General features: G+C 47.0%; 1 protein-coding gene across 1 annotated transcript in view; it reads left to right on the forward strand.

Moving 5' to 3' along the window:
- The window catches only part of pkhd1l1.1 (PKHD1 like 1, tandem duplicate 1), a 147,448-nt gene that overhangs the window by 96,977 nt on the left and 25,283 nt on the right, over window positions 1-25,188 (forward strand). Inside the window, exons 56-69 of the mRNA XM_059986258.1 lie at window positions 918-1,069; window positions 1,836-1,965; window positions 2,719-2,837; window positions 4,583-4,712; window positions 5,072-5,245; window positions 10,193-10,296; window positions 11,104-11,230; window positions 18,808-18,905; window positions 19,723-19,813; window positions 20,169-20,317; window positions 22,368-22,490; window positions 23,351-23,459; window positions 23,546-23,659; window positions 24,355-24,520. Coding sequence (XP_059842241.1) covers window positions 918-1,069; window positions 1,836-1,965; window positions 2,719-2,837; window positions 4,583-4,712; window positions 5,072-5,245; window positions 10,193-10,296; window positions 11,104-11,230; window positions 18,808-18,905; window positions 19,723-19,813; window positions 20,169-20,317; window positions 22,368-22,490; window positions 23,351-23,459; window positions 23,546-23,659; window positions 24,355-24,520 — 1,786 coding nt within the window. The remainder of the gene's footprint in view (window positions 1-917; window positions 1,070-1,835; window positions 1,966-2,718; window positions 2,838-4,582; window positions 4,713-5,071; window positions 5,246-10,192; window positions 10,297-11,103; window positions 11,231-18,807; window positions 18,906-19,722; window positions 19,814-20,168; window positions 20,318-22,367; window positions 22,491-23,350; window positions 23,460-23,545; window positions 23,660-24,354; window positions 24,521-25,188) is intronic.

Genomic DNA, 25,188 nt, shown 5'->3' on the forward strand with positions numbered 1-25,188 from the left:
TGAGAGACTGTTTGAGGATAGTAGATCAGATCAGATGCAGGCTCTGTATAAAGGATGACGTAGGTTTTGAAAAATATAATCTCATAGCACCAAGGAGAAATGCAGCAGGGAAACATACTGTAGCCCAACTGTATCAACCAGGGTGCCCATCTAAGCTGGTGGCATTTGCCCATGTTTGGCCAGAAGCCTCTGACCCTTTCCCATCCATTATCTTGTCATTACCTTTTCAGAAGGTGTGAAAATTTATGTGCAAGTTGAGGCAAGTTGATGAATTTCAGCTTATTCAGAGGCCCTCCTTTGGTCGGCATTGACCATGGATGTCGCATCCCAGCTGTCTGTGTGATGCACAAGCCAGTCCACATGCCGGGCCAGTATGACATGGAGAGCAAGCTGTTGCCCGTGTTGCAGGCTCCTTCTCTCTACACAACTGATGAATTCAAAGGAATGGCAGAGACCGATATAGTTTAGCACCAGTGGCATTACAGGAGTTGCCAGTCAGTGTTGAACTCAACGTAAAACTGCCTTAAGGGCTCCAGCTCAGGTCTTTTCCTCGGAGTTTACTCCCAAACCATTCCTCATCAGTGGGTTTAGCCACAAGGCAGTGGAGGTTTGGTATCAGAGTTTTCCTTCTCCTAGATGAGCTGACAAACCCCACCTGCCCAAAGCAACTGGTTTTAAGGTGCCGGTAACCCACCTTTGCCCCTTCTCCTATCAGTAGGAATGGTTCCACTGGACTTGGAAGCTAAGCCACACATGAAGGCAGGAGCTGGACTTGGGTGTCAGAGGCTGTTTGAGATGCATGGCATTGGGAGCATTTAATAGGTAGAGGGAGCTTATCCCCACAACCCCCTCTGCCTATGACAACCTTAAGGAACCTGGCAGCTGAGAGTTCTTATGTAAATGCATTCTTATTGTAGGGGTCTGGCTTCTGGTTGACATAAAGATTCCATCACTCTTCAAACTTACCATCTATGGCATCTTGGAAGTTCAGGATGAGAATGCAACATCGGACCACAATTCCTCACCCTACATGAGCATTGTCCTCAATGCTACCTACATCTCAGTCCAGGTAACACGACACTTAGGGAGCTGGCCAAGGATGTCTGGTCTGAGGCTGACTGTTCTCTTGAGCACTCAGGGTTACAAGCCAGCTGTCCCTGCTGAAGCCAGGCACCCAGGGGCATCTACGAAATTGAATGTGTGGGTGGCAAGGTCTGCACAGTGGTCACAATGGGAGGGAGAATGAGGTTAGAAAGGGTTGTAGTGGGACAGTGGGATCAGATAAGGATAGAGTGGGAGAGTGGGGTTGGACGGGGAGAGAGTGAGGGGAGAGTGGGGTTGGACAGGGAGAGAGTGAGGGAGAGTGGGGTTGGACAGGGAGAGAGTGAGGGGAGAATGGGGTCGGACGGGGGGAGAGTGGGGTCGGACAGGGAGAGAGTGAGGGGAGAGTGGGGTTGGACGGGGAGAGAGTGGGGTCGGACGGGGAGAGGGTGTGGGAGAGTGGGGTCGGACGGGGAGAGAGTGCGGGAGAGTGGGGTCGGACGGGGAGAGAGTGGGGTCGGACGGGGGGAGAGTGGGGTCGGACGGGGAGAGAGTGGGGTCGGACGGGGAGAGAGTGGGGTCGGACGGGGAGAGAGTGCGGGAGAGTGGGGTTGGACGGGGAGAGAGTGGGGGGAGAGTGGGGTCCGACGGGAAGAGACTGAGGCAGAGTGGGGTCGGACAGGGAGGGAGGAGGGAGCTGTTTGTGCAGCTAGAATGCAGATTGCATGCACTGCTGTCTCTATGGTCTTGCTCTGGAGCTGTGATTGAGGCGTGCAATTGGGTGTTGTTGGCAGGGAGGCAGGCTCATAGCAGGAACACCGGAGAAACCGTTCAGAGGAGAGCTCCTGATCGTTCTGCGAGGAGACCACCTGACCCCGGACTGGCCTTTACCAAATGGCCCTAATCAGGGGGCCAAGGTGCTGGGTGAGTGGTTCAGCGAGAGTACGGAGTGTAACATAGTCCTGGTTCGGTTCATCCTCTTGCTGCCTCGCTCTGTCACAGCTTGTACAGAGAACAGAAACACGACATCCCTCATCCCCTCGAAGTTGCTCCTTCACAGCTGACCTTCCACCTCCCATCAGAATTGTGGAGCTTCCTCAGAATCCACTGTGGGACAACATGGTGGTGTAATAATTAGCAGATTGCTATCATAGTGCCAGCGACCTGGGTTCAGTTCCCTCCACTGTCGGTAGGGAGTTTCCTCTCCTGGTGCCTTTGGGTTGTCCAGTTTCCTGCCATGTTCCAAAGGCATGAATTGGCCACGTGGGTGTGATTGGACGGTGTGGACTCGTTGGGCTGGAGGGGCTGTATCGCTAAATAAATAAATAAATCTCTGATATGGACAATCTGATACCTGACGGCCGAAGGAAGCCCACAATGCTGAGGTTCCATGTAGCCTTGCGGTAACCCAGCAGCCGGGAGGCTGGATGTTCTGCCCATCCTCCAGCTTCTACCAAGATGGCCCGCCTTTCTGCCTCACCTCTCAAACTGCACAGAAGGATGGCCCGACCAACCTCAGGGTCCAGTGCCTTGGGGAAACAGTCCCACGCTCACACCATCCTCCTGGCTTCACTTCATGTCCCACACCAGCAGGCCGTTCCCCCACCCCCCATCTCGTACCAGTTTCAGTGGCCCTTCAGCCCCAGGTGACTGTGGCTCCCCTCTCCTGTTCAACAGGTGTGTTCGGAGGACTGGATCTCCACGGGATTCCTCACCAGCACTACAGGACCAAGCTGAGGAAGACAGCACAGGCCGGTTCCCTCAACCTAACCTTGGCAGCAGCCGTCGACTGGCAGGTACAGGGGAAGGTGGACGCCAGGGTCCTGTGGAAGGAAGTAGGGGAACTCTGCTGTGGGCGGAGGGGAGGCAGAAGGGGTGACTTGGCTCTAATGGAGAGAGCGCTAACCATCATAACATAGAAAATACAAGAGTCTTTATGCAGAGCAAGATCCCACACAAGGTGGAGGTGATGACCGGATAAGGGTGGGAATGTTGGCGACTTCCCTAACCCTCTTCCTGTGATGTGGGGCCTCGGTGGATGTGGGAGTGAGCTCATGGGGCTTTCAAACGTTACATCTGGAATGGTGCTTCCAACAGTGTGACACTGCCCATAAGACCAGAATCGGTACAGAATTAGTCTGCTCTGCTACTCAATTGTGCTGATTTATCTTCACTCTCAACCTCATTCTCCTGCCTTCTCCCTGTAACTTTTGACACCCTTACTAATCAAGAACCTGTCAACCACTTTAAATTTACCCAGCATCGTGGCCATGACAGCCGTCTGTAGAAATGAATTCCACAGTTTCACCACCATCTGGCTAACGAAATTCCTTCTCTGTTCTAAAGGCTGAGGCTGAAACCTTTGGTGTGAGACATCCTCACTATGGAAACATCCTTTCCACATCCACTCTATCTACATCTATCAATATTCATTAGATCAACCCCCACCCCCCATCCTTCTAGCCTCCCAGCAAGTACAGAGCCAGAGCTATAAAATGCTCCTCATACATTAATCCTTTCACTCCTAAGATCGTTCTCATGAACCTCCTCTGCTCTCCAAGGCAAACACATCCTTTATTAGATACGAGACCAAACCACTCAAAATACTTCAAATGTGGTTTTATAAAGCCTCAGCCGCTCTGAGCTCTGACAATGGTGAATTCCCAACGTGCAGACATGCTGGAGTCAGGGCTCAGAGGATAGATGGGGTGGGATCAATAGTAGGGCTGGTGTCAGGGTTGGAAACTCCAACACAAGGGGAGAAGCCCTTCTCCCTCCTCATTCATGCCCTTGATACTTGATCCTCTGCTGACACAGAGGCCCTTTCTGTCCACTCTGTCTGGGGATCTTATAATGTTGCCCACCATTATGGGCTGAGTGCAGGTCGGTGGGACTAGGTGAGAGTAAGCGTTCGGCGGGGACTAGAAGGGCTGAGATGGCCTGTTCCATGCTGTAATTGTTATATGGCTATAAGTCTCCCCTTGGTTTACTCTGTTCCAGAAGGTTTTCGCCAGTCTTCCTTTACAACACTGGTTTTCTAAACTACTCCTGCCAATATCTTGGTGAATGTCCTCTGCATTCTCTCTGCAGTCACACCTCCCCTGTATCCAGTAGTCCAGCTGGGGCCTCACTACTGTAGGTGGGCACAGACTCACCACTTAGTGCCATGGCTAATAACGACATCATCTTGGGTGCCTGTTGAGCACAGTATTGACTCCTGATTGACACAAGCTCCCTGATGTTTATTGTGCATTCGTGCTGTGTTATACCGAGATACAGCTCTGCATTCAATTCCATTTCATACTTCATCCTTCCACACTCGTAACTGCAGCCTGACTCCCCTCTGCTCCATCAGCACACACCCAGTATTTGTATTACATGGGACTGTGTACACACACATCTGGAGTCTGCGTTACTTGGGGCTGTGTACGTACACACTGTGTCTGAATTATGTATGATTGCGTTCATACATGCCCAGTGTCTCTGTTACATGGGGCTGTACACTTCCACTGACGTGACACATGCCTATTCCCTTCACCAGGAGGGCGATGAAATCCTGGTGACGAGCACCAGCTACGATTCCCAGCAGACGGAATCTCGGAGCATCCGTTCCATCTCACACGACAGGATGTCTCTGCTCCTGGACCGGCCACTCTCCTTCATGCACGTGGGTGAGTGTACCACTCACACGGCACCTTCCTGCACAGCGCAGGAGGCCAGAGGTACATCTGTGCACCTTTGGTGAGGAACTGTACCCCTGGTAGGTGTTTGGGGTGGGGGGGGGTGGATGTATCCCTGGTCAGTATGTGTGTGTGGGGGGTGGGGGGCAAGGGTGTGTACCTCTGGTTTGTGTGTGGGTCAAATGGATGTATCACTGGTTAGTGTGTGGGGGAGGATATACCATAGTTTTTGTGTGTGGCCCGTGCACCCCCAGGTGGTGCGAGTTGCAGGGGGATGTGTACCCGGTTGGTGCGATTGGGCTGCTTTGGAATCCATGAACCAATGTGACCAAGGTTTATTCTGGTTCCAGTGGACACACAGGAAGTGAAGGGAAGAGACTGGTGCTACAGCCTGGCAGCAGATGTTGCTCTCCTCAGCAGAAACATAAAGATCCTGGGCCATGACTCCCTGGGCTGGCAGGAGCAGATGTTCGGAGCCCGCGTGCTCATCAGTTCCTTCTTCTACAATGACCTGGAGATCAAAGGTATCCCTTGCTCTTATTGACATCTTCCCCTGAGGGGACTGCGCCCTGAGAGAGGCAGTGTAGAGGGACTGTGGGAGGTGGTGGGTATGAGTACTGTACGGGCACTCCCAAAGTGCCACCCTCCAATGTTGTGGCAATTCAGGTACAGCCCCAACATTTCTCATGTGGACTAGCACCAGAACCAACAGTTTTCTCTCTCCAACCCCCACGAACGTGTGCGATATGTGCTCATTGTGAATGGAATAGGCTGATGACCTACCTTTTCAATTGTCACCATTTTCTTTCATCATGGCCCTCTGAATGTTTCACCATAATCATGCTCGGTGCAGAGGGGATAAGCAGCTTCTGCTGACCTAGTCCAATTAGGAGCAAGAGAGGAAGTAACTCACAGGTCCGTGAGTGAGATTTAAAACGGAGCGTTCATGGACTTTTGGTGTTTTCAGGAGGTCCAATCAAATCATAATTCGTTAGCAAGGGCAAATAACAATAAAATCAACAAGTGGAGCGGCCAAGGAACTGCAGCTCCTGACCTTCGGCCTATTTGGGATACTGATGAGATGATAGGTAGGAGCTGCAGAGAGGTAGTCACCCCTAAGTTGCAGGAGACAGGTGAATGCGTGACTGTCAGGAGAGGGAAAGGAAATGGGCAGCCATCGCAGAGTGCCCCTGTAGCCATTCCCCTTGCTTTGGATACTGTTTGATGGGATGACCGACTGGGGGAAGCTGCATCCATTGGGTCTTTGGCACTGAGACTAGTGCTGTAGCTCAGAAGGGAAGTGGGGAAGAAGAGGACTGGAGTGGTGAAAGGGGATTCCATAGTTAGCAAAGTAGGTGCAAGATTCTGTGGAAGTGATACAGACACCTGGATGGTATGTTGCCTCCCAGGTGCTAGGGTCAGGGATGTCTCAGCTCGGCTCCATTGTATTCTAAAGGGAGAGGGTGTGTAGCTAGAAGTCCTGGTACATGTTGGCACCAATGACATAGGTAGCAAAAGGGAGGGATCCTGAAGAGAGAACTTTGAGAGCTAGATAGAAAGCTGAACAGTAGGACCTCCAGGATAGTAATCTCAGGATTGCTGCCTGTGCCATGCGCCAGTGAGGGTAACAATAGGACAATTTGGCAGATGATTGCGTGGCTGATGAACTGGTGCAGAGGGCTGGGTTTCAGAATTGTGGATCATGGAATCTCTTCTTCTGGGGAGGGTATGACATGTACAAAAGGGACAGCGTACACCTGAATCCAAGGGGGACCCATAACCTTGTGGGCAGGTTTGATAAAATTGTTGGGGAAGGTTTTTTAAACTAGTTTTGCATGGGGATGAGAAACTGGGTGATAGGACTGAGGATGGGGCGGTTGCTATACAAGCAGAGGCAGTGTGTGGTGAGTCTGTCAGGAAGGACAGGCAGATGATAAGGCAAAGTTGCAGTGAGTGGGATGAGTTTCAGTGTAACAGGAACAAAATCGATAGGGGTGATGAGTGCAGGACTGAAGGTATTATAATTTCAATGCACGTGGTATACAGAATAAGGTAAATGATTGTGTAGCACGGTTAGGCATTGGCAGGTATGATGTTCTGGGCACCATTGAGTCGTGGCTGAAAGATGATCATAGTTGGGAGCTTAAAATCCAAGGATACACGTTATATTGAAAGGGCAAGGCAGAGGAGGTGGCATGGCTCTGTTGGTAAAAATTGAAATCAAATCCTTCGAAAGAGATGACATAGGATCAGAAGATGTAACATCATTGTGGGTAGAGTTAAGGAACTGCAAGGGCAAAAGTACCCTGATAGGAGTTAAATACAGGCATCCGAACAATAGCTAGAATGTGGACTACAATTGCAACAGGAAATAGAAAATGCATGTCAAAAGGGCAATGTTGCAAATAGTCATGGGGGATTTCAATATGCAGGTAGACTGGGATTAGTTATTCTGGATTGGGTGATGTGTGATGAACTGGATTTGATTAAGGAGCCTAAGGTAAAGGAACCTTGAGGAGACAGTGACCATAATACGATAGAATTCACCCTGCAGTTTTAGAGAGAGGGAAGCTAAAGTCAGATGTATCAGTATTACAATGAAGTAAAGGGAATTACAGAGGCTTGAGAGAGGAGCTGGCCAAAGTTGATTGGAAGGGGACACTAGCAGGTTTAATGGAAGAGTAGCAACGGCCGGAGTTTCTGGGAGCAATTCAGACAATGCAGGATAGATACATCCCAAAAAAAGTTGTATTCAAAAAGCAGGATGATACAATTGTGGTTGACAAAGGAGATAAAGCCAACATAAAAGCAAAAGAGAAGGCATATAATAGAGCAAAAATAAAGGGAAGCTAGAGGACTGGGAAACCTTAAAAAAATCACAGAAGGCAACTAAAAGGGCCATAAGGAGGAAAAAGATGAATTATGAATTTAAGCTAGTCAATAATATCAAAGAGGATACCAAAAGTTTTTTTTTCAGATATATAAAGAGTAAAAGATGCAAGAGTAGATATCGGACCACTGGAAAATGATGCTGCGGGGATAATAATGGGGGTCAAGGAGATGGCAGATGAACTGTGTGGAAGAAAATTCTGAGTTAGCAACTCAGATATTTTAACCAATATCTGAGTTGCTAACACCTCCCACCTTTAATTAACAAATTATCTGCCTAAGCCTTAGTGCATAACACACCTACAGAAACAAGATGCAGACAGTGAAGGTCATAAATTGTGGGGAAGACTCTGTGGGCTGTCAAGTCTCTGACCTATAAGGAGTGTCCAGTGTTTCCTTCACATGTTAGCTGCTAACATGCAAAACAAATCGTACATTTGTACATCAATGAACTTAATGGATTTAAAGATTTAATGAACTTCCTATAATATATATCATAAATGAAGATTCACAATTCAGCCTTGGGTTCTTAGTATACTTGCAATAATCTACCTTAGCTTCAAGGATGAATAACAACCTATCTCTGTGAGTTGTAGGTATAAGAAACCGTGAGACAGGACAGACTATCTTTAAAATTATATGATGCAATAAGACAGAGGACTGATTTTTTTTTAACTATGGCTGATGTAATCACCTTTCTGTGAGCATGTATTAAAAAAATGCTATGACTATTGCTTTTTGGAAGACCTGGCAATTGCACTGTTAGTGAGCCACTCTTCCCTTATTCATGAATAAAGGTATTTTCTCACCGTTTTGAAGTCCATGTTCAATTTACTTGTGACCAACTTTAAATCATTTTCTTAGGAAATTAATTTCCCCAACAAAATGAATAAAAATTTTGCATCAGTGTTCACTGTTGAATACACTAGTGGTATGCCAGAAATTTGAGTGTGTTGGTGACAGAGTGAGTGCAGTTGCTATCCCTAGTGAGATGGTGCTGGGGAACTGGAAGGTTAAATGTAGATAAATCACCTGAACCAGATGGACTACACCCCAGGACTCTGAAAGAGGTAGCTAAAGAGATTGTGGAGGCATTAATAATGATCATTCAAGAATCACTAGATTTGGGCATGGTTCCAGAGGAGTGGAAAATTGTAAATGTCACTCTACTCTTCAAGAAGGAAGGGAGGCAGAAGAAAGGAAACCATAGCCTAACCTCAGTGGTTGAGAAGCTTGGAGTCGATTATTAAGGATGAGATTTCAGGGACTTACAGGCACATGATAAAATAGACCAAAGTGAGCATGGTTTTTATAAGGGATAATCTTGCCTGAAAAATCTGTTGGGATTACTTGAGGAAATAGCAAGCAGGATAGACAAAGGAGAATCAGAGAATGTTGTGTACTTAGATTTTCAAAAGGCCTTTGAGGAGTTGCCACACATGAGGCTGCTTAGCAAAATAAGAGCCCGTGGTATTACAGGAAAGATACTAACAGGATAGAGCATTGGCTGCTTGACAGGAGGCAAAAAGTGGGAATAAAGGGAGCCTTTTTTGATTGGCTGCTGGTGACTAGTGTTGTTCCACAGTGGTTGGTATTGGGACTGCTTCTTTTTATGTTATATGTCAGTGATCTGGATGATGGAATGATGGCTTTGTGGCCAGCTTTGGGGATGATACAAAGATAATGAAGTAGGGGGGCTGCAGAAGGACTTAGACAAATTAAGAGAATGGTCAAAGAAGAGACTGATGGAATACAATATCGGGAAGTGTATGGTCATGCACTTTGGTAGAAGGAATAAAAGCATATAGACTATTTTCTAAATGGGGAGAAGATTCTAAATTTCAATATGCAAATGGATTTGGGAGCTCTCATGCAAGAGTCCCTAAAGATTAATTTACAGGTTGAGTCAATGGTAAGGAAGGCAAATCTGATGTTACAATTCATTTTGTAATGATTAGAATATAAAAACAGAGATTTAATGCTGAGGCTTTAAGGCACTGGTGAGGCCTCACTTGGAGTATTGTGAACATTTTTGGGCCTCTTATCTAAAAAAGGATGTGCTGATATTGGAGATTAAAAGGAGTTTCACAAAAATTATTCCAAAATTGAATGGCTTATCATATCAGGAACATTTGAGGGCTCTGGGCCTGTACTCACTGGAATTTAGAGGAATGAGGGGGGGTCTCATTGAAACCTATTGAATGTTGAAAAGCCTAGATAGAGTAGATGTGGAGAGCATTTTTCCGTTAGTGGGGGAGTCTCGGACCAGAGGATGCAACCTCAGAATAGAGGAACTTCCATTTAGAATGGAGATGAGGAGGAACTTTTTTTAGCCAGAGGGTGGTGAATCTGTGGAAGTCATGGTGGCTGTGGAGGCCAAGTCATAGAGTATATTTAATGTGAATGCTGATAAATTCTTGATAAGTCTGAGTGTGAAAGGTTATGGGAAGAAGGGAGCAGAATGGTGTTGAGAGGGAAATGGACCAGCCACGATTAAATGGATCAGACTCAATGGGCCAAATGGCCTAATTCTGCTCCAATGTCTTATGATATATTCCATGCACACTGTATTTGTTACCCAGGTTATGCCAGGATAAAGGATGTTGAATTCTACCACAGTGGACAGATGGGATACTGGGATTACTTCGATCCACGTTACTCTGTGGCATTTCTCAATCTCGGCCAGGTTTGTGGGAAGATTTTGGACATCTTTCAAGTTTTTCTTTAAGAGTGTGGGTTTTCCAGTGTGATCTCCTGGAAAACCTATGCTCCAGAGTTTCTCTGGGTATGAATGTTGGGGATTTGGACACAGTACATCCTTGTGCAGCCCAGCCTACCTGCACCAGTTCCCTAGGACCCAATCATTCCATGCCATGGTTGTGTTTATGCCTCATCTCCTTTCTTTGAGGAGCTCCAAGGAGAGAGATGTTTGGGATTACAGGTGGGCTTATCTACCCTTGTGTTCACACCCTTGCCTTTCTTCCTTCAACTGTCAGGTGAAAGAGTTCAGGCACAGGTAATGTGCCTGTTGTAAATATCAACATCCCTACCTTGGGTGGGAAACATGTCCACCCCAGGTTCAGAGTGATCAATGGTAATCTCCTTCCACATACGCAGACTGACTCACTGTGTATTGTGAGTATATTCCATTTCCAGCACTGAGATGATTTTGCATTTTGATCTAAGTAGGCAGGGTCACTGGCTGCCACACCTTGGCGAGGAGAGGAGAGACACAATGATTGCACTGATGGTAGCCACTGAATAGACTGAGACTGATGTTCCCCCCCAGCAGGACCTGAGATCTGCTCCTCCTGCTGTGGAGGAAGTCCTGGCCGAGAGACTTGGCCACCCCATGGGTGCGAAGTCCTGCTAGCGGCAGAGGTAGACAGAGTGGCGGGAAAAACACAATTACAGGTAGAACTTGATATGTCTGGTTTTGTGACTGAAGCATTAGGACTTCATTCCTGAGATTTGCTGGAATTTTCTCTCACAGATTCAAGGGAATAGCTCGTATATACAAGGTTGTGCTATTCACAATGGATTTGCCCCTGCCATTGGAGTCTTTGGAACGAATGGCCTCAATATCGATGACAATATCATTTACAGCACCATGGGAGAAGGTATGTGGGGCCCAGTCTCCCAACACAGAGCAGAGGCTGATTCTAAGCTTTTATAACCATATAACAATTACAGCATGAAAACAGGCCATCTCGGCCCTTCTAGTCCATGCGGAACACTTACTGTCACCTAGTCCCACTGACCCGCACTCAGCCTATAACCCTCCATTCCTTTCCTGTCCATATACCTATCCAATTTTACTTTAAATGACAATACCGAACCCACCTCTACCACTTCTACTGGAAGCTCATTCCACACAGCTGAGTAAAGAAATTCCCCCTCATGTTACCCTTAAACTTTTGTCCCCTAACTCTCTACTCATGTCCTCTTATTTGAATCTCCCGTACTCTCAATGGAAAAAGCCTATCCACGTCAACTCTATCTATCCCTCTCATAATTTTAAATACCTTTATCAAGTCCCCCCTCAACCTTATACGCTCCAAAGAATAAAGACCTAACTTGTTCAACCTTTCTCTGTAACTTAAGTGCTGAAACCCAGGTAACATTCCAGTAAATCTTCTCTGTACTCTCTCTATTTTGGTGACATCTTTCCTATTATTCGGTGACCAGAACTGTACACAATACTCCAAATTCGGCCTTACCAATGCCTTGTATAACTTTAACATTACATCCCAACTCCTATACTCAATGCTCTGATTTATAAAGGCCAGCATACCAAAAGCTTTCTTCACCACCCTATCCACATGAGATTCCACCTTCAGGGAACTATGCACCATTATTCCTAGATCACTCTGGTCTACTGCATTCTTCAATGCCCTACCATTTACCATGCATGTTCTATTTGGATAATTCCTACCAAAATGTAGCACCTCACACTTATCGGCATTAAACTCCATCTGCCGTCATTCAGCCCACTCTTCTAACTGGCCTAAATCTCTCTGCAAGCTTTGAAAACCTATTTCGTTATCCACAACGCCACCTATCTTAATATCATCTGCATACTTGCTAATCCAATTTACCACCCCATCATCCTGATCATTAATGTATACGACAAACAACATTGGGCCCAGTACAGATCCCTGAGGCACACCACTAGTCACCGGTCTCCAATCTGACAGATATCCACCACTACTCTCTGGCATCTCCCATCCAGCCACTGTTGAATTCATTTTACTTCAATATTAATACCTAATGATTGAACCTTCCTAACTAACCTTACATGCGGAACCTTGTGAAAGGCCTTACTGAAGTCCATATAGACTACATCTACTGCTTTACCCTCGTCAACTTTCCTAGTAACCTCTTCAAAAAATTCAATAAGATTTGTCAAACATGACCTTCCAAGCACAAATCCATGTTGACTGTTCATAATCAGACCCTGTCTATCCAGATAATTATATATACCATCTCTAAGAATACTTTCCATTAATTTACCCACCACTGATGTCAAACTGACAGGCCCATAATTGTTAGGTTTACTCTTAGAACCCTTTTTAAACAATGGAACCACATGAGCAATATGCCAATCCTCCAGCACCATCCCCTTCTCTAATGACATTTGAAATATTTCTGTCAGAGCCCCTGCTATTTCTGCACTAACTTCCCTCAACTTCCTAGGGAATATCCTGTCAGGACCCGGAGATTTATCCACTTTTATATTCCTTAAAAGCGCCAGTACTTCCTCCTCTTTAATTGTCATAGTTTCCATAACTTCCCTACTTGTTTCCCTTACCTTACAGAATTCAATATTCTTCTCAGTGAATACTGAAGAAAAGAAATTGTTCAATATCACCCCCATTTTTGAGGCAGTACAGAGGCAACGTCACTCTGTACGAGAAACTGTGGGAGGGACGGTACTGAGGGAGCGTCACGCTATGGGAGGGACGGTACTGAGGGAGCGTCACGCTATGGGAGGGATGGTACTGAGGGAGTGTCACACTGTTGGAGGGATGGTACTGAGGGAGCATCACGCTGTGGGAGGGACGGTACTGAGGGAACGTCACGCTATGGGAGGGACGGTACTGAGGGAGTGTCACACTGTGGGAGGGACGGTACTGAGGGAGAGTCACAATGTGGGAGGGACGGTACTGAGATTGTGTCACACCGTGAGATGGACTGTACTGAGGGAGCATCACACTATGGGAGGGATGGTACAGAGGGAGTGTCACACTATGGGATGGAGTGTACTGAGGGAGCGTCACACCGTGGGTGGACGGTACTGAGGGATTGTCGCACTATGGGAGGGATGGTACAGAGGGAGTGTCACACTATGGGATGGAGTGTACTGAGGGAGCATCACACTGTGGGATGGACTGTACCGGGGGAGCATCACATTGTGGGAGGGATGGTACCAAGGGAGCATCACACCATGGGAGGGATGGTACCGAGGGAGCATCACACCATAGGAGGGAGGGTACCGAGGGAGCATCACACCGTGGGAGGGACGGTACTGAGGGAGCGTCACACTGTGGGAGTGCATGTAAAGGGAGTGTCAGACTGTGAGAAGAGTAGTACTGTGGATATGCCACACTGTTTGGCGAAAGAGTTGTGTTGGCAAGTGGATTTGAGTAAAGGTGTAAAGAAATTCTGTTCCAATTATACTGGCATCTGGCCAGATGGCATCTAGAATATTAGGTGTGGGCTGGATAGATACCTGCAATGAAATCAAAGTCAAGTCTGCTGTCATATAGACAAAATGTGTCTGGAAGGATGCAATAAAAAAATCTAACTTGCAGTAACATCACAGGCATATAGCATCATGTAAGCATCATTCACAGAAACATCTATTACATAGAGCTATTTTATAGGAAAGAACACAGAACAAAAAAAAAGAGGTCCACTGTAATGCAAGGTCATCATAGTGCTGCTAGACTGATATTGTGATTAGCATTTGCAGTTGGGGCCAAGAAATGAATGGATGAAAAGATGTAGCTATTCTTGAACAAATGAAGGTTCACAAGATCCATTGGAGCCACGAGGAGATATTGCTCATGTACATATTAAAATTAGGGATGATCTTACCGAAACTTAGAACTTCCCGCCTGGGGTGCCTAGGACTGGGTGTCACATTGTCATTCAGGGCAAAGCTGAGGGAAATGACTGTGTCTCTCTCTCCCTCACAAGGTTGTGGAGTTCAGTTGCTACTCATGGCTGGTACTGACAGATGTTTGGGGTTTGGATGAAGTAATCATTCAGGATAGATGAATGGCAGGGTGTGTGCGAGGAACTGTTTTTTAATGAAATCGTTGCTACTGCACGAAGGTTTGCTCTTTCTCATTTCTCCCAGGAACGCCCATATATGATTTATGTGTTCTCTCCAGAGAAATTCCTCACCAACAGGGCCACCCCACCCTCTCTTCCCATATTTCTGTCTCTACGATAGCATGTATACCCTGGTATACTCAATTCCCAGGCCTGATCCCCTTGCAGCCATGTCTCCGTTATCCCAACAATATCGTAGTTCCCCATTTTCATCTGAGCTTCAAGCTCATCTGTCTTATTTCTGACACTACGCGCATTCAAGTATAGAATTCTTAGCCCATTCCTCCTCTCTTTGCTTAAAACACTGTCTACTGTACCTAACCCAGCTCCTTGAACTTCCATCGGGCAAATTGCACCCTGAATTTTGATGACCTTCTCAAGATCACCCAAACCTTGTACACATTTAACCCCATGCACCTTCTGACCAACCCTCTGGATCTGGATCCCTGCCCCCTGCACATCTAGTTTAAACCCCCCTGAGCAGCACTGGCAAATACTCCTGCAAGAATGTTAGTACCCGTCCGGTTCAGATGTAGACCATCCCTTCGAAACAGATCCCAATGTCCCTGGAACAAAGACCAATTATCCAAAAACCTGAACCCTTCCTTCCTGCACCATGCTCTCAGCCTCGTATTAATGTGCATAATCATTCTATTCTTCGCCTCACTCGCACGTGGCACAGGTAGCAATCCTGAGATTGTCACCCTGGAGGTCCTGCCTTTCAGCTTCACTCCTAACTCCCTGAACTCTCTAAGCAGGACCCCCTCACTCACCTTACCTACATCGTTGGTCCCTACATGGACCACTACATCTGGGTTCATGCCCTCACTCTCAAGAATAGCCTGCACCCGATCTGAGATGTCCCGGACCCTGGCACCAGGGAGGCAACATACCATCCGAGACTCCCGATCTGCCCCACTAACTATAGAGTCCCCTAAAACTATCGCTCTCTTCTCTTCCCTCCTCCCCTTTCTAGTTGAGGGTTCAACCTCTGTGCCAGAGGCAGGACCACTACAACTCATACCTGGTAGGTCATCCCCATCAACAGTATCCAGTACGGTATACTTATTGTTAATGGGAATGGCCGCAGGGATGCTCTGCTCTCTCTGTCTGCTCCCCCTGCCTCTCTGGACCGTCACCCATCTGCCTACTTCTTGGTTTTTTGGTGTGACTACCTCCTGATAACTCCTATCTATCTCTGCCTCCACCTCCCGAATGATCCGTAGTTCATCCAGCTCCTGCTCCAACTCCCTAACTCGGTCTGATAGGAGCTGCAGCTGGACGCACCTTTTGCAGGTGTGGTCATCAGGGACAACTGTGTTAACCCTGACCTCCCACATACTGCATACGGAGCACACCACTGCTCTGACTGTCTCCCCCATACCTGAACTGGATTAATAGAATGTCTAAAAAGCACCTAGCGACCTTACCTTCTTCCCCTCAGCGAGCAATCACACAAGCTTACCGAAGTCCCCTTACGCCGAAGCCCACTTAGCCAAAGCCCAGGACTCTGCTGCCCGCTCTGACAAGAAGTCCTGCCTTTTAAAGTGCGCACTCGACGCTGACGTCACTCGCGCCTGCGCAGTTCCCCCTCCTCCACAGGTATTGACCAGGTAGGCTTAAATCCTATCTACACGGTCGAATTCTCTGAGCTCCCAGCTGAATCACAAGCTGTAACTTGCTCCCGATTAGCAAGAGGTGACTTGGGAACAGGGGAAGTAGAGTCTGTGAGAATTGAGCTGAGGAACAGTAAGGGTAAAAAGACCCTAATGGGTGTTGTGTACAGGCCCCCAAACAGTAGCATGGATATTGGGTACAAGTTGATTAGGGAGTTAACATTGGCATGTGCTAAAGGTAATGCAGTCGTTATGGGAGATTTCAATCAGGTAGGTGCTGGACCCCAGGATAGGGAGTTTGTGGAATGTCTAAGGGATGTATTTTTGGAACAGCTTGTGCTTGAGCCAACCAAGAACGAGGCTATTTTGGACTTGGTGATGTGTAATGAACAGGAATTGATAAGTGATCTTGAAGTAAAGGAGCCATTAGGAAGTAGTGATCATAACATGATAAGTTTTTATCTACAATTTGAGAGGGATAGGGGCAGATCAGAGGTGTCAGTGTTGCAATTAAATAAAGGAGACTACGGAGCCATGAGGGATGAGCTGGCCAAAGTTAAATGGGCAGATGCCCTGGCAGGAAAGACAGTGGATCAGCAGTGGCAGATATTCTTGGGGATAATACAAAAGATGCAAATGCAGTTCATTCCAATGAGAAGGAAGGATTCAAAGAGGGGGAAGGGGCCACAGTGGTTGACAAAGGAAGTCAGAGATTGTATAGCATTAAAGAAAAAGAAGTATGACAGGGCTAAGATGAGTGGGAATACAGATGATTGGGAAAGTTTTAAGGAACAGCAGATCTTAACTAAAAAAGCAATACGGAGAGAAAAAATCAGGTATGAGCTCAGTCTAGCCAGGAATATAAAAGGGGATAGCAAAAGCTTTTTTAGCTATGTGAAGAGAAAGAAGATAGTTAAGAACAATGTTGGCCCCTTGAAGAATGAATTGGGAGAAATTGTTATGGGAAACAGGGAAATGGCAACAGAATTTAATGCATACTTTAGATCTGTCTTCACCAGGGAGGACACAAGCAATCTCCCAGATGTATGGATGGGCCAGGGTCATAAGATATCAGAGGAATTGAGACAGATTGACATTAGGAAAGAAACTGTGATGAGTAGACTGGTAGGACTGAAGGCTAATAAATCCCTGGGTCCAGATGGTCTGCATCCGAGGGTTCTAAAAGAGGTGGCTCAGGAAATTGTGGATGCATTGGTAATCATTTTCCAATGTTCCTTAGATTCAGGATCAGTTCCTGAAGATTGGAGAGTGGCTAATGTTGTCCCACTTTTCAAGAAGGGAGGGAAGGAGAAAACGGAGAACTATCGCCCTGTTAGCCTAACGTCAGCCGTGGGGAAGATGCTTGAGTCCATTATTAAGGACGAAATAGTGGCACATCTAGATGGCAGAAATAGGATTAGGCCGAGCCAGCATGGATTTACCAAGGGCAAATCATGCTTGACTAATCTGTTGGAGTTTTTTGAGGGTGTAACAAGGATGTTAGATGAGGGTAAGCCAGTAGATGTTGTGTACCTAGATTTTCAGAAGGCATTCGATAAGGTGCCACATAGGAGATTGGTGAGTAAAATCAGAGCTCATGGCATTGGGGGCAGGGTTTCAACATGGATAGAAAACTGGTTGGCAGATAGAAAGCAAAGGGTAGCAGTGAATGGGTGTTTCTCAGACTGGCTGGAGGTGACTAGTGGGGTACCACAGGGCTCTGTATTGGGACCACAGCTCTTTACGATTTATGTCAATGATTTAGATGAGGGCATTGAAAACTATATCAGCAAGTTTGCTGACGATACTAAACTGGGTGGCAGTGTGACATGCGAAGAGGACGTTAGGAGAATACAGGGAGACTTGGATAGGCTGAGTGAGTGGGCAGATACTTGGCAGATGTCATTCAATGTGAATAAATGTGAAGTTATCCACTTTGGAAGCAGGAACAAGAGGGCAGAGTATTGTCTGAACGGTGTCGAGTTAGGTAAGGGAGAAATGCAAAGAGACCTAGGAGTCCTAGTTCACCAGTCAATGAAGGTGAATAAGCAAGTGCAACAGGCAGTGAAGAGGGCAAATGGAATGTTGGCCTTTGTTACAAGGGGAATTGAATACAAGAGCAAGGATGTTCTTTTGCATTTGTACAGGGCCCTGGTGAGACCACACCTGGAATATTGTGTACAGTTTTGGTCTCCAGGTTTAAGGAAGGACATTCTGGCAATTGAGGAAGTGCACCGTAGATTCACTAGGTTGATTCCTGGGATGGCAGGGCTGTCTTACGCAGAGAGATTGGAGAGATTGGGCTTGTACACGCTGGAATTGAGGAGATTGAGAGGGGATCTGATTGAAACGTTTAAGATAATTAAAGGATTTGATAGGATTGAGGCAGGAAATATGTTCCAGATGTTGGGAGAGTCCAGTACCAGAGGGCATGGATTGAGAATAAGAGATCAGTTATTTTTGAGGAAGAGCTTCTTCTCCCAGAGAGTTGTGGAGGTGTGGAACGCACTGCCTCGGAAGACGGTGGAGGCCAATTCTCTGGATCCTTTCAAGAAGGAGCTGGATAGATATCTGATGGATAGGGGAATCGAGGGATATGGGGACAAGGCAGGGACTGGGTATTGATAGTGAATGATCAGCCATGATCTCAGAATGGCGGTGCAGACTCGAGGGGCCAAATGGTCTACTCCTGCACCTATTGTCTATTGTTTATAACTCGTGCATCCTCTCACCTTCTCCAGGTATCAAAGTGTGGGGGAGCCGGAACCGAGTGAGGAGGAACCTGGTGGTCCTCAGCAAGTCGACAGCAATTCCCTACTCCTGGACAGCAGCTATCGAAGTACGTCGGAGGGAAGGGGTTTCAGTAGCTCCCCGAGCTTCCCCATTGTATCGTACTCTGAAATACTCATGACACTGGGCTCTGAACCAACCCGGGGACCTCTGACACAAGAGACAAGACACATCCCCCACCCATGGAACCCACCTCCACCCCAATTTGTAGACCACCCAATCCCAGACATATCCTTATCCCAGGGTCCATGATGGCAGCACTCCCGGATCATATCTGTGGAGGGAGTTACTCACACTCTATCTCAGTCTCTCATCCCACTGCCCTCTGGGGAGTGCCCTGTCTGGGTCAGGCTGATTAATCAGGAGTACCTACCTCTTATCAAGACTCCCACCTCATAGGCAACTCCTCATGGTCAAGGGCATGGTAACATCTACCTATCTCTGCTCAGTTCTGAAGCTACTCTGGTCCCCCCCCCACCCCCCCATCCCATTCTGTCAAATCCACAACCCACTCTCTACTGACTCCAAGACCCAGCCTATGGTCTGCAAAGCCTGCAGATGGTAGCAGCAAACGACCTGCTGGACTCAGAGGATCCAGGAGCATCTGTTGGGGCAAATGAATTACCAGCGTTTTCATTCAGAGACCTGCCTTGGTACTGAGAGGGGAGACGGCTGACATGAGGAGGAGAAGAGAAGAAGTCTGAGTTGAGTGGTGGACTGAGGAGGGGGGTACGTTGGTGGATGGTGTTTGACTGCTATAGTTAGTGACACACATTGGGTCTGGAAGGTATTCTATGCTGGGATTCTTACATTTGGCCCTCCACTTCACTCCCCATGACAACATGTTGGTGATTCTCATTTTCCAGGTGAATAAAGATTCTGAGGTTGTGCTACAGGAGAACATCATTGTCGGCTTTGAGCAGATCGGTTACCGCATTAATGGAGAGCCATGCCCTGGTGAGTCCCCAGCATTACTGCTTTGGGTGTGCACACATTACCACGGTCACCCAGGCCCTCGGAAAGCAGGCCCGCAGGGCTGGACAAGGAACCCAGAGTCTGTTGTCTCAACCAGTGGGCTGCTCTGAAAATTCCCAAAGCTTCCACTTGGCTGAAAGGGCTGAATTACAGCAAGAAGCTGCAAAACTCTGTGAGCCTCAGAGGCTGGGGTATTGGTTCCCAGTGTGAAACTGACTCTGGGAGTGTATAGAGGGGTATTGTTCCTTGGTTGGGAGGATTAGGAGGAACAGATTTACAACCTGTCAGGGTACCCACACAGGGCCTGTATGATGTAACCACTGGCCATTGTCTGTAGGACAACCAAACCCTGCTGAACCTTGGGCCAATAACGAGGTCCGTGGAGGACAGATTGGTGTTTACATGAATGGAGATGGATTCCCCAAATGCTCCCTTATCCAAGGTTTCATAGTCTGGAAATGCCAGGACGTTGGCATCTACTTCCAGGTAAGAAGTCACCTTTCACTTTTAGGCCCTTGGATTCCTCTTACTCAAAGGACCCTTGTTCCCTGTTCCTCAATCCAATCACCGGTGCCCAGGACTGACCAGGAAGTCACTGCCTTGAGTCAGTTGAGTGATTACCCAGGTAATGTTTGACTATTTGCACTTCACCTCACCTGTAGCTTTGGAAGTGTACTGATGACTGACCTGAGCTAATGGCTGCCTGTGTGGACCATGCTGCTGGTCTGCAGAGACTGATGAATCTCAACTTTGCTAAATGCAATAGCCTCCAATAACAACAGAACTAAATTTCCCGGTTGCAGTAGCTGCAACTTTCATCAATTGAGTGATTAGCACAGGCAACTGAGGATGAACTTTTAGTTAATGACAGTTTATACATGTCAGTGAGCGACTGTCACTGAATGTCCTGCATGAGTTGATACAGTTTGTAGGTGTTGGGACTGTTACTGAGGGTCCTGTCTGAGTTGGTACAATCTGTAGGTGTTGGGGTAGGCTTGTCAGTGAGGGTCCTGGCTGAGATGGTAGTTTGTGGGTCTCAGTGCCCCGCCAAGATGGTACAGTTTGTGGGTGTTGAGGTAGAATTGACAGTGAGGGTACTGGCCGAGATGCTACAGCATGTACATGTCAAGGTAGGAGCTTATCAGTGTGTCAGTGAGGAGCCTCACTGAGATAGTATAGGACTTTGATAGATCTCAGTGGACTTCAGCTGTGGTTCCTTCTGTCTTTGAACCAACTATCCTTGAAACGAGCACCCTGGAATGATTCCTGGGATGAGGGTTTTGTCCTCTTATGAGAAATTTAGAGAGTTCTGGAGTTTGGAAGAAAGAGATTTTTGCACTTGAGCACAAGAATTTTGGAGAGATGGCCAGGCGAGCTGTCATCTCTGCCAGCCGGAGGGCTGAGAATCAGGGGATGTAGTCTCAGGATGGTTTGGTGAGTTAGGAGTAAAATAAGAACACATTTCTTTAACCAAGAAGGTTATAAATGCATTGAAATTTTCTACATCAAAAGTTGCTTGGCTATCAAGTGCATGTAAGGCTGATTGCTGATATTTGGGAATACAGAGATCATTACAGGGGTCATGAGTGTTCTGGGCCCTGTCCTCTCCACTGCTTCCTTGATTTTATTATAAGATCAAACATGGGTATGTCCCCTAATGATTGCACAATGATCATTTCCATTCACAAGTGAAATAACAAATTACTGCATTCTGCAAAATTTAGACAGCACTCAGGCATAGCTAATAAATGACAAGTAATATTCAGGCCATATAAGTGTCAAACATAAGTGTCTAGCTCCAAACACAGACTGTCTAATACCTACCCTTGACATTTAATGCCTTGACCAACCAGGGACTAGAAACTCACATGTACCAGCCATGGCTGTGTAACACCCTGGGGAAGGCTCTACTGCTAATGTAAAGGGTTCATTGTAGCAGCAGTGTTTGGGTTATGACTAGAGATAACGGGGGCTTTCGAATGTGCCCTGTCCAATGAGGAGAGCGTTTTTTTCTTCTTGTGTGCCTGAGAACGAGGTATTTGTGGTCTTTTGTTCGGCAAGATATGAAGGGAGAAGACACGAGAAAGGAGAGGCTGTAGACTGCAGGACAGAGTGGACTTGGAGTGAGGGGCCAGGAGTCGACAACACCCGGGGAAAATCGATGGAGGCCTAAGGGACGGGAAATTATGAGCTCCAACATACACATTAGACTGTTACATTAAAATTAGCCCTTTTTGTTTCTCTTCTCCCCTCTAGTCAAATTAAGAATTGTAAAGCTAAATTGTTTAATTGCATATGGCATATTGTCTGATATTTGGTGGTACTGATTTGTAACAGGATAACACATCACACAGCATCCACACAAAAGAGATTTCACTCGTTTGGCGGGGCCAGTGACTGTCTTCCCCTAGACTAGCGTGGCCAGCTGAACCTGAGGGTTACGCTGCAAGGGCAGGTCAGAGTGAGAAATGTCCTGCAGTTGGAGAGTGTCTATCAGTTTTTGTTCAACATGAAAACTAACTTGTCCTTATTACAGGTAAAAGGTTCTGTGCAAGTCTCTAATGTGACCCTGGTGGACAACGGACTGGGTATTTTTCCAATGATTTATGGACCTCCCGCACTCTCACATCAGATATCCAATAAAACTGTTCGTGTTACTGTAAGTGCTCTCACTCCGCTGCATTAATCTATCTAGAGCCATGAGATAGATGACAAAGTGAAGCTTTATTCATTCTTGCTCAACATACTGAGTGCTAATTGAGCTGGTTCACTCCTGTTCACAGGTGATGAAGCTCCCTGGTGTCTGGTTTTATACACACTGTAAACCATGGTTTGTAACAAACAAGGTTATAACAAATCAGGTCAAATGCATGGAGAGAATAACTCAGTGCAAGGTCAGAATTAGCTCCCCAGTAAGATGGGGGGAAGCAGGCAATGTTGGTTCACTTATAGAACATAGAGCACTACAGCACAACACAGGCCCTTTGGCCCACTATGTTGTGCTGACCTTATAACCCCCTACTAGAAGATCAATCTGACCCTTCCCTCCTACATAGCCCTCCATTTTTCTATCATCTATGTGCCCATCTAAGAGTTTTTTTAAATGTCCCTACTGTATTTGCCTCGACCAGCACTCACCACTCTCTTAGTAAAGAACTTGCCTCTAACTTCCCCTGTATAGTTTCCTCCAATCACTTAAAATTATACATCACCCTTTGGGATGCATTGTTTGAAAAATTAAGCCATGGACCTCCAGTTCCAAAGTTCTCCCAACCAGAGTTTTTATCTGCACCCCTCATTGACCCCTTGTCCCCAAGGCTGTATCTGCTGGGTCACTGATCAATAAGCACCCCTTGACAATTTTAGTAGGATGGGATTAGATAGACCTTGATATTTCTTCAAGAAATGGGAAAATTATCCAAAGGTATTCTATGCAGAATGATGGTCTAGTGATTTCAGAACATGCAGATAATTGCAGTAATTTTTTGTTAATTTGCATGTTGATTTTTTTCCCTAAAGAATGCCTTGATTGTTGGTGTTAGCCCTGGCTTCAATTGCTCAGATACTCTGCAAAACAATTCTGATTCAACCAATGCAAGGAACAAATGGAGTTCCAGGCAGCCTTGGGGTAAGAACCATCCTTACAAAGAACAATGAAGATGTGGTTTTTGTGGGAGGCCTGGGACTAATCAGTGTGTTCTCTCCCTGCCACAGGAAGGAGCGGGATCTGTTGGCCAACATTTGCCTCAGGGAGCAACTTTGCACCTAGACACCAGCATTCTGTGCTGATCAGCTACCCAGCCATTAGTGGGCTGATGATGGTGCAGAGTAAGTGAAGGGATCGTGTCAGAGGTTGCAGGTGTAAGTGACCAGTGACACAGTAAAGCAGTGGGTAGAGCCACTGTCTTACCATCCCAGAGACCCAGGTTAAGTCCCAGCCACGGGTACTGCCTGTGGAGTTTGCATGTTCTTCCTGTACGTGTGTGGGTTGCCGGTTTCCTCCCACATCCCAATGATTGGTAAGTTAATTAGCACCATAAATTGCCTGTGGAGCTTTGGCAATGGATGGGTATGTGGGGAGAATGAAATGGGTTTAGTTTATGTGAGGGATGATGGTCACACTCGATGGGCCAAAGGGCTTGTTTCTGTCATCTCCATAACCTCATGGGATGTCTTTGAGTGAGAATGTGGTCTTGGTTCATGGAGCATCCTCAGTTATTCCTGTCTAAACCTCCAGGAGAGGGGCAACTGTGTCCTGGGTAGATGGTAGGAGGGAATGTGTCATCATGGGTGGTAGCTGGAGAAATGGGGGAGGGGTGGGGTGACAAGGAGGGGTTTAAGTGTGAGAGCTTGTGCTTGAAGGGTTGGGAGGATGGGAGAAGGGTGCTGGGGGGGGATGGTAGGTGGGAATGGAGGGAGGGGTTGGGATCAGAAGGAGCATTTGTTCCCAGAGAGATTTTGTGAACAAGCTGAGATGTTAATGCTGTTTAATTAGACATTTGTTATTTTTCCTTTCCCCAAAGACACAACGTTTGTGGGATTCTGGGGTGTGTGTTCCAAGGAGCTGAACGTCATGCTTATCAGTAACCCTAACAATGAGGACATGCAACACCCTGTGCTGATGGAGAGGATCACCATCGACCAGAGTGAGGAGCGAGGGAAGGTCTTCATACACAGGCCTGATGTCACGTGAGTTAGGGACTGTCAGCTGTGGAGGCTGTAACCTAGGGAGCCTTCCCACTGACTGGTGGGTGGGGTGAGATGGTTGGAAGCCATAGTGGGTAGCGAACCAGTTCAATTACAAGTCACCCATTCCGATGAAGGCTGACCAGCCTGAAACGCTACCTCAGTTTCTTCTCCACAACTGCTGTCTGAGCTGCCGTGTTCTCCCCCCTTCATCTTTCTTTCAATTTCAGGCATTTGCAGGATCTTGCAGTCAGCCCCCTTTCCTCCTCCTCATACATCCAACGGGGACTTGTTCTCAATCCCTCCCTCAGTGGCTCTTGGGACAAAGACTCCTTCTTCCCCCAATCTGACCTCGGCCACCAAAGCACCCACCCTCAACATCTGACCAAGTAATATTGACCCTACTCTTCCCTCACCAAAGGGGCACCCGTGTGTGGGGTTATATACCTGTGTGACTATGTCCCTGTATGCCCAGCTGTGTCTGTGTTTGTGCATATACTTAGCAGTGTATGTGCATATCGAACATTCTTCCCTGTCCCTATGGTTCTAGTTCCTGTTATTTCTTCTGGAACTAGACATCCCAAAGTTGGACTCCTCCCCAAACAAACCCTGACCATGGTCTGTCTGAATCTCAGGTTCTCAGGAAAGCTGCAGGTGCTGGGAATCTGAAA

This window comes from Hypanus sabinus, chromosome 1 (assembly GCF_030144855.1).
Source record: "Hypanus sabinus isolate sHypSab1 chromosome 1, sHypSab1.hap1, whole genome shotgun sequence".
Taxonomy (NCBI): Eukaryota; Metazoa; Chordata; class Chondrichthyes; order Myliobatiformes; family Dasyatidae; genus Hypanus; species Hypanus sabinus.